The 9417-nt window shown below is 49.8% G+C and overlaps 1 protein-coding gene across 4 annotated transcripts; it reads left to right on the top strand.

Annotated features, from left to right (window-relative positions):
* The first annotated feature begins 6 nt into the window (after positions 1-6).
* On the top strand, positions 7-6529 carry LOC119309345. Of its 4 annotated transcripts, none has more exons than XR_005150466.1 (4): positions 7-292; positions 370-1657; positions 4742-5205; positions 5435-6529. XR_005150466.1 is itself a non-coding variant. In XM_037585366.1 (3 exons), exons 1-3 carry the CDS (start codon positions 149-151, stop codon positions 652-654), a joined length of 327 nt encoding a protein of 108 aa, XP_037441263.1. In that variant the 5' UTR covers positions 7-148; the 3' UTR covers positions 655-849. The 4 variants fall into 4 exon arrangements, 1 of the variants encoding a protein (XP_037441263.1); XR_005150465.1 differs by having other exon boundaries at positions 370-542; positions 4742-5309; XR_005150467.1 differs by having other exon boundaries at positions 7-1657; positions 4742-5309.
* Positions 6530-9417: the final 2888 nt, after the last annotated feature.

Raw genomic sequence — 9417 nt, forward strand, 5'->3', positions numbered from 1 at the left:
ACACACACCACCACCACCACCACCACCATTCCCTTGCCCGCCACCACCATTCTCTTCTGGTTGCGTGGTCTTGCCCTTCCTGCACCTTCCACATGCTCTTCATGGCCGCCGCCTGGCCCGCCTCAGGAAACTTGCACCATCACGCGACATGTTGTGGATCCATTCGAGGGGTAGACGGAGCAGGGCGACGGTTCTTGCCGGCGCCAAGGAGGGCAAACAGGAGAGCGTCCCGGAGACATATAATTCTGTCGATGCTGCCGCATCTGAGAGCGGCAAGAACCATGATCTTGAGGTAATTGATTGATGGTGGTCGAGAGCGGCAGTTGGCCCAAAGGAATTTTTCACGTTCTTCTTGGTTCTTTGGCGCAGGAACCTTCGCCTAAGTCGGACGAGGTCGCGGCGGTGTCTCGCAACACGACATTCATCGCCGCGGGAGTTTACGATGGCGCCGGCTCTGAGCCTGTTCTTGGCGCATCGCCGTCCTCGGTGTCGTCGCCCGCGGTGGTCACTCATGAAGACCATCTGGAGAGAAGCAGCACAAGGTGAGTTACTTAGCATACAACGTGTGATGCATTTTTTCTGGTTTATAGGTGTGTGTGCGTTCTGCTCTGATGGTATTTTTTTGAGTTGTTTCTGTTCTTCAGTGATGGTTAGCGATATGGTTCGGGATTCCGAAAATAGTTGCATACCGGGCCTGGCAAATGAAATTTGGGGGTCACACGCGGCCTTGGAATCCTTTATCTGCACTTCGTTTTTGTTCGACACAGCCCTGAACATATCACTGTTATGTCTCCTTGTGCCTGGTGATTTATGTATAACTGAAATTCTGAATGAACTCAAGTTGTCATATGGGAGTGCTTGCAATATTCACAGGTTGCAGTTTCTTCAATGCTAAATGTTTAGTTTCCTCGGACACCAGATTGCCTACACTTTAATGAAGTCGAGCCAGCAACCGTCGCCCATCTACTACTCCTATAAAAGCACGAGAGGGCGGAGAACCAAATTGTCTCATCCATCGAACCATATGATCTGATGGTCTAAATCACACCAACATATCAAACGCATTTTACACTTTAATTACCCACCCTGCCACTCCTAAACTACTCTGCCTTTTCTGAGAAAAACTGCTTAGACCGATTCCACGCACATCTCAATTGCGTTTAACACCGAGTTTCAAAAAATGCGTTTAGCACAGAACTTATCCCACTCCACGTATCACCTCCTTCTCCCACGTTCGCACACACAGGAGCGCTCCATCCCCAACCTCCCTCCTATCCCGCTCGGCACCTCACCTCCCCGTCCCCGCATCCCCGACGCCGAGCCGCACTCCCCGGCGCCCGCATCGCCGCCCCTCGCATGCCACCCGCCCCGCACGCCGCCCCTTGCTCCTGGCCCTGACTGGCCCGCCCGCAACTCGCGGCTACCCTCCTTGCCACCCCTCGCTTTTTGCCCTGTCACCTCTCTCTCTTGCAGCCCGTTTGTCCCGCCTGCACAACCCACCATGCCCGTAGGAGCCTCTCCACGAAGTCGACCCTCAGCCCGCGTCATCGACGCGAAATCTCCCACGCCCATTGCTCGCACTAGACCAAGACGAGGATGAAGTCCATAAGTGGCTGGCGTAAGGAGAGTAACAAGTGTGTTTATCACGGACCCGATGGTAATACACTTATGCTTCCTCTCCTCAATAAACATTTTTTAGTTCAGCTGATTTTTTAGGAGCCATGATACGTATTGTAATATATGGGAGATGGAATTGAAGAAAAATATATCAGCTGATCTCATTCTATTTCATATTACAATGTGATAAATGCAGCAATAGCAAATCATGAAATATTTAATGTGGGAGATGGGATCGAAGAACAATACATTATGTAGGCTGTCATTCATTGTTTGGAGCACGACGACTGTTTTCCTGATAGGAAATATTAAGTTAATTGATCCCCTTGAACTCTTAATCATAGGACTATCACACAATCGTCAGTTTGTTTAATAGCATTAATTATGCTCACTCTATCTAATTTATTCACAAGTTTACATGTTGTCCATTATCTTGTTCAGTTTTGTTCACTTGCCATACCACACTTCCATAATTAGCTGACACGCTCATACGCATATGTATAACTGTTAGACTTATTTAAGGAAATATGCCCTAGAGGCAATAATAAAGTTGATATTTTATATTTTCTTATATCATGATAAATGTTTATTATTCATGCTAGAATTGTATTAACTAAAAACTTGATACATGTGTGGATATATCGACAAGACACCGTGTCCCTAGTAAGCCTCTACTAGACGAGCTCGTTGATCAAAGATGGTTAAGTTTCCTAATCATAGACATGTGTTGTCATTTGATAAATGGGATCACATCATTAGGAGAATGATGTGATGGACAAGACCCATCCGTTAGCATAGCATATTGATCGTTCAGTTTTATTGCTATTGCTTTCTTCATGTCAAATACATATTCCTCCGACTATGAGATTGTGCAACTCCCGAATACTGGAGGAATACCTTATGTGATATCAAATGTCACAACTTAACTGGGTGATTATAAAGATGCTCTACAGGTATTTCCGAAGGCATTTGTTGGGTTGGCACAGATCGAGATTAGGATTTATCACTCCGAGTATTGGAGAGGTATATCTGGGCCCTCTCGGTAATGCACATCTTAAGAAGCCTTGCAAGCAAAGTGACTAATGAGTTAGTTGTAGAATGATGCATTACGGAACAAGTAAAGAGACTTGCCACTAACGAGATTGAACTAGGTATGAAGATACCGACGATCGAATCTCAGACAAGTAACATACCGACAGACAAAGGGAACTACGTATGTTGTCATAAAAGTTCAACCGATAAAGATCTTAATGGAATATGTAGGAATCAATATGGGCATCCAGGTCCCGCTATTGGTTAATGACCGGAGAGGTGTATCGGTCATGACTACATGATTCCCGAACCCGCAGGGTCGCACGCTTAACGTTCGTTGACGCTAGAGTAGTATTGGGATATTTGATGAGTGGTAAACAAATGTTGTTCGGAGTCCCGGATGAGATCCCGGACATCACGAGGAGTCTCATAATAGTCGAAAGGTAAATATTTATATATGGGAAGTCATATTTTGGGTTCCGGAAAAAAGTGCAGTTTTTTCGGTATTGTATCGGGAAGGTTCCGGAGGATTCCGAAGAGGTCCGGAAGTCCACAAGTGGGTTCACCACGACCCAAGAGCTAGCATGGGCTCCGGGAAGGTGCCCTAGCCTTATTGAGCTAGGCGCACCAAGTCCTCGAAAGCCCATGTAGCTAGGGAAAGGGAAAAAAGGAGTCCTAGTAGGAATAGGATTGGACTTGGATTCCAAGTCCTCCTCCCCCTTGGATGCGCCTTGGACTTTGGAGGGGCTGTTGCCACGCCCCTCCACCTATATATAGAAGGGAGGGGGAGCCCCGAGAGGACACACAAAGCCCTTGATGCCCCTCTCTCTCCCCTTACTCCGTAGTTCCACCACCTCGTCCCGGCGACGCTTAGCAAAGCGCTGTCGGTGCTCCACCACCACCATCACCATCACGTCATCGTGTTGGTTGTCATCCCATCTATTTCTCCTCTCCTGCTTTCTGGATCAAGAAGGAGGAGACGTCATCCAGCCGCATGTGTGCTAAACTTGGAGGTGTCGTCCGTTTGGTACTAGATCGGTTGGATCATGATTTGATCGCGAAGAGTACGACTACGTCAACCGCGTTATACACTCTTCCGCTTAGAGATCTACAAGGGCATGTAGATGATCTCCCCCTCTCGTTGCTATGCATCTCCTAGATAGATCTTGCGTGTGCATAGAATTTTTTTGTTTTCCATACAACGTTCCCCAACACTTATATTTCAGACTTAGCTTGGAGTCACTGTGAAGTTCTTATCCCCTAATACAGTTCAACTTCTATAGAGGTACCTTTCTGCCCTCGCACACAATCTGATTTATTTTTACTCTTTAGTCCAACATGGTGGACTTAACTTCAATTCATGATGGAACTTTTTTTCTTGTTCGTGTACTCAATGATTATTTATGTATTTTTTTGGTGGGAGTTCTTGTATTTGTGCTGAACATAATAAGTATATAGTTCAACTGAAAAAGCCAATTTGATGAAAACAAGGGGAAGCTTATATTCATCACTACCTATTAAGGTTTTCTAACTTCATGATGTTTTATTTATTTTTTGTTTTCTAACTTAATGGTGTGTTATTTTTTATTATGAAAGCTTAAAGATAGATCTGTTTGTCTTGAAATTTATGTACTTTGAGACAGCCCCAAGATAAGAAGATAAGAGTGTAACATGCCATAATTTTTCAAGTACCAAAATTTTTTGTGGTGTACTCTCATTTGGTTCCTTGTAGTATTGCTCCTTTGCTTGTTCAAGCCTTAGCAAATATAATCAATGAGGAAAATTTCACAGGTCTGAAGTATCAATTCGATACTATAGATGTTGATAAAAGTGGACCAATTAGTGTATTGAAGAAACGCGGCATGTAAGATTTAGAGTACTTTCATATGAGAATGCTTTGCGTCCGTACTAGATGGCACTGACGATCTTTGTATGTTTTAGTGGGCCCTTGTAAAGAATCTTCACATTAAAGGATCCTTCTATTCTCAACATTATTCAAGCAGCAAGCTTTGAGATTGATTTCTTTTTGGTTCCCCTTTTGTTTCAGAGCAAACAACTGACTGCATGCTATTTTGTTTCCCTTTTGTTTCAGGGCAAGCAACTGACTCTATCTCTCAAGCAATTTATTCATATGTGTGATTGGAGTGGCGGTAACCATTTGTTCTCCGGCACTACTATCTGACAAGTACTCAATATTATACTAATCGTTATTGCTATAGAAGTGTTCATCCATGAATAATGAGACTCCACATGGTCCTGGAACGGCTCTCATACATGGGGTTCGGGCTACTTCCACCAGTGCTCTACGGGTTGTCGTTCCACGAGAGCAACAAAAGGAGACCAACATGGTGGACAACATCGGTCCTTCGCTTGCCTGATCTCTCTTCTAGCGCTCGGAAAGGTGCATGTCCACATAAGATCCATGCCATACTTCAAGACCCTCAGTACTACCTGACCATTGTTGTGATCTTGTTTGGGATGTCGTATATCGTTGGCGTGCTGATCACTTTGGTGCCATCGAGCAAGGTGGTGCATCAGCTCTTCATGCTTCTCCAGGTCAGTTGTTGTCTCATTTAGGTGGCGCACAGACGTCTGTCTCGGCCTTGTTCTGAAGTCTTAAGTTCCTCGGAGCACTGATGGTATAAAAAGTTAAGACACAAGTGAGTTCAAGATAAAGCACATGAAGAAACATCTGAAAAAAAATTAGTTGCTACCTGTTGTTTTGTTGTAATTCTGGTGTACATTTTAAGTTATTATCAGTTCATATAAAAATGTGTGATGCCAGGTTCTGAGGGCTGAGAAGAGGGATGCCAGAAACATCTACATGTTCAGCATCATGGGCAAGACGTTGACCACCAAGGAGAACAAATGTCTCCTGCGTCAAGATGGAGCGCAAAGTGCTCGATCAGTTGGTCTAGTCAGGTAGAATCACGCTCTTCGTGTTCCAGTACACCTGCTCCCTCTATTAGTGTTTATGTTTGCTCTAATTATATAAGGTCAACCGTTGGTGTTTAAGCAATCAAACTTCCAAATATCATCTCTATTAAAAACACATTTCATTCCTTCGTTTCACTGCTATTTGTAATGGTTTAATTCCTATTTGTGGACACACTCTAATTTGACTCTTGACTTTATTATCATTTTTTCCTTTATGTAACTACTAAAACTTCATGTGTTTCCTTCGGAAATTATATGTTGTGTTTCTACTCAGTGTGAGGTCATTTACTGATTGTTTAGTGATTCTACCTAATTGTGAACGAGGGTGATATTGACAAAAGCATCTTCCGTATGCAATAGCTTTTGTATTGCTGAAAATAGGTGGTGTTAGCTGTGCGACTATTGACATGTTCACTGGATCTAAAATTGGAAGCCTGTTGTTATATGACTATATATGATTTAGTTGAGTTGACATGACACCAGAAGATGACTATATGATTCAGCTTGGCCAACATGACGCCATTAGAATTGCTTCTAATCTTTTTGTTAGCTTTTTCCATGGAAATAGCTATGTGCTGCTTCAATGTGTACTTCAGTTGTGCATTACAGATTAAATAAGAAACTTGGGCTTCCAGCACTCTAGAATTCTAGGTTTGGGTTATCTTAGGTTGCCGATGGCTATACTGAAAATGTGTAATTAGATATGACACGTACATAAGAACTCTGCAACATTCTTGTATTACAAATTAGGATCAAGAGTGATACCGAAGAAGTGAAGATGCAAGTCTCTGTTTCCACGAAGATCACTCCTTTGGACTTGTATTGTTTCCTTTTATCGAAGGGGCTTGATACAAGACACTTGGAGTATTACTTTTTTACTTTTAACAGTTGGTGTTACCTCATTCTTTTTTACTAAACCACATAAGTACTTCCGGTTAATGTATTATCCAGCATTCTTCTACTGATGTTGCATTAAACAATTGTATGTGGTACTCTACATGTAGTGTGCTGATGGCTCTCTCCTCCCCTCCCTCGCTCCCTCCCCGCGGGACGCCGTCGGCTTGCGGTTCCCCCTCATCCCCGGCGCCCAAGTCAGATTCGCTCCCCTGCTCCCTTCTCCCCTCGTGCTCCTCTCCGGGCTATCCACCGGCGGCGGGGCCCGAACCCCTCCCACCTGCGTTCCCCCCTCCCTGTCCGGTGGCCCTGGCAGCGCCACAGGCCAACAAGTTTTGGGCCCTTGATTCCGACGACTCTGGCTCCGATTCTGATCCTGAGACTCCCCCTCCTCCTCGCTCGGCATCGGTGGTTGGGTTGCCTCCGTTATTGGTGGCGGGCCGTCGGCGCAAGTTTGCTCCGGGGGGTCGGGGCCGGCTGTGTGCGCTTGATGCGGGCCCGGATGGATGGCGTCGTGTTGGCCGTGGGTGCCGGCGCGCCGCTTCCTAGGCGGCGGATCCTTCTTTGGTGAGCCCGGGGGTGGACGCCATGGCCTCACCCGTCTCATCCTCCTCGGTGGCGGTGCCCTCCGGTTCGTCGCCGTCCAGGTGCCTCCCTTCCACGTCGTCAGCGGCGCCGGCGCAAACCCTAGATCTGGGATCGGGTCCTGCGTTGGTGCCCCGGTCCGTGGGCCGGGTCCCTCTGGTCGGTGACGGGCCGTGTGGGCCTGTGGCGGCCCCTTCGCTGGATTCCATGGCTGATTTCCCCCCACTCGTGTCTGAGTGTGATGGGCCTAGGCCAGCCCAGTTGAGTCCGCCTCCCCCTTCGGCCCTTTACACAGAGCCCAGCCTGGCTGGCTCTGGCTATTTATGGGTCCGGAAGGGGTCGGTTCCCCCTTTTCTAGGGTTTCCTGCCTCCGCTGCTGATCTGCGACGGCGCCGTTTCCCTATCCGCCGCTTTGTCAGATCCAAGCCTTCCTCTCCCCTCCTCCTCCCCTTCTCGTCGGTGGTGGCGATGGACCGCTCCCGTGGGTCCTCCAGCGACACTGTCTCCGGCCTCAAGCGGGGGTGGGACGGCTCTGACGACGCCGCTGCGGATCTGGAGTTTGAGGCGTCGCTCCGCGCCAAGCTCCAGGCTTCACGGTCGGAGGCGGGTGCCGCTTCACCGCGTGCGTCTGGTTCCGGGCCGGTGGCTTCTCCGTCCTTGGCGCCCGCAGCTCCGGTGCATTGGTCGACCCTTGGGAACAGGCGGTGCGGGGGAGCCGGGCGGGATCTTCGGGCCCCTCCTCGTCTCCTTCCTCGCTTGCTCCCATGGGTGGGCCGCCGCGGGCGCCGGCGGCAGGCGGCGGCGGGCCGTCTCGCTTCGTTCCTCGTGGTGGCTCTGGGGCCCCGGCCCGGCGTCCGATTGGCCCTGCGGCGGGACGTGGTGCTGGCGCGGGTGCCGTTGGTGGTTCTTCTGGAGATGGCATCCTCCCACCGCCGCCTTCTCGTGGTGCGAACCGTAACTCCTCTCACTCCCAGGTTTCTAATCCCATCCTCACCTGCTTCGCGTGTCATCGCCCTGGCCATTTCCAGTCTCGGTGCGAGAACCCTCCTTTCTGTCTCATCTGTAGGGAGGATGGACACCTAACGGTGGACTGTCAGAGTAGGATCAAGCCCCCCTCCTTCGTCCATTTTGGGATTGGCCTCCCGGGTTGCTCTTTTTTTGCCATGGACAAGGAAGTCCCCGCAGCTGCTCCCATTCCCTCCCTGTCCAACGTGGGTGTCATTACTGTCCAAGACAAGCGTATCTCTTCACAAGCCCTCTTGGATGAACTTCATATGTGGGATGAAGGGGGTTGGGACTGGCAGATCCGGCAGCTTTCTGATTTCGAGTTTGCGGCCACTTTCCCCTCTAAAGAGAGTCTTCGCATGATGTCTTCCTGTACCATTTTCACTCTCCCTGTGAATCAACTTGTTGTATCGGTCAAAGCGGCTTCCAACGGATCCAAGACCATATCTCCTCTGTCTGATGTCTGGGTGCTCGTTGATGATGTGCCTCCCAGCTTGCGCACCGCGTCCTTCTTGATGGCTTTTGGGGTGCTTATCGGGAAACCTATTGAGGTCGATCTTGCTTCGCTGTCGGTTCTGGGTCCTGCTCGCCTTCGTGTGTGGTGTGTTGATCCGATCTGCATCCGTGGTTCCGTTGATGTCTTCCCGGCGGCTGGTGGCTTTCGTCTTCGAGTTCGGGTGGAAGGTGCTCCTGGTGCGGTCGCTCCTCCTCCCCCCCCCTCCTCCCCCGGCCTCGGGTGACGATGACAAGAGCCGGGAGGGTGGGGGGGTCCTGAGGACTCGCTGAATGGCAGGGATCCCCGATTCACCCAGTCTGCGTGGGATGGGCTTTCTCCTGCTGAGCAGGAGCTGATGAAGGACTATGCTCCGGCTCCGGCGGGTGGTGGGGTTCAGGGCTCGGTGCCTGGTACGGTGGCTGGTCCTGCGGCCGCGGCTGCTTCGAAGGGCACCCCCTTGTCGGGGGCGTGCTCCAACATACCCGTGCTCCCCACCTCCCCCTCGCTGTCCGACATTGAAGATCTACCTCCAGTGGAACCTTCGGCGGCCAAGAAAAGGAAGAAGTCCTCGGTGAAGAAGTTTTCCGCGAAGAGCCAGGCCTCGGGGGGCTCCAGGCAGTCGGCGGCTGGGCTCTGCCGCCGTCTGGAGGCGGACCTGGGGGCGGCTTCAGGCCCTTCTTCGGCGGCGGCTTCCCCTGGTCGGGCCCCTCCGGTCCCTGTGCGCTCTCCTGCCTCGACCGCTCACAAGAGTGGCTCTCCAACAGTGGCAAGCGCGTGGTGGATCGGGCGGCTCGGCGTGCGGCGGCGCGTGATCTTCCCCCCTCAGGTTTGGATTCACCCTCATCTCCTTC

Source organism: Triticum dicoccoides, chromosome 5B (genome assembly GCF_002162155.2).
Source record: "Triticum dicoccoides isolate Atlit2015 ecotype Zavitan chromosome 5B, WEW_v2.0, whole genome shotgun sequence".
Lineage (NCBI taxonomy): Eukaryota > Viridiplantae > Streptophyta > Magnoliopsida > Poales > Poaceae > Triticum > Triticum dicoccoides.

What these genes read in the sequence shown, in the direction of transcription:
- LOC119309345 (XM_037585366.1), top strand. Translation starts at nt 149, where the DNA reads ATGTTGTGGATCCATTCGAGGGGTAGACGGAGCAGGGCGACGGTTCTT. An exon ending in GCAAGAACCATGATCTTGAG is followed by an intron (nt 293 to 369) that starts GTAATTGATTGA and finishes TCTTTGGCGCAG; the next exon opens with GAACCTTCGCCTAAGTCGGA.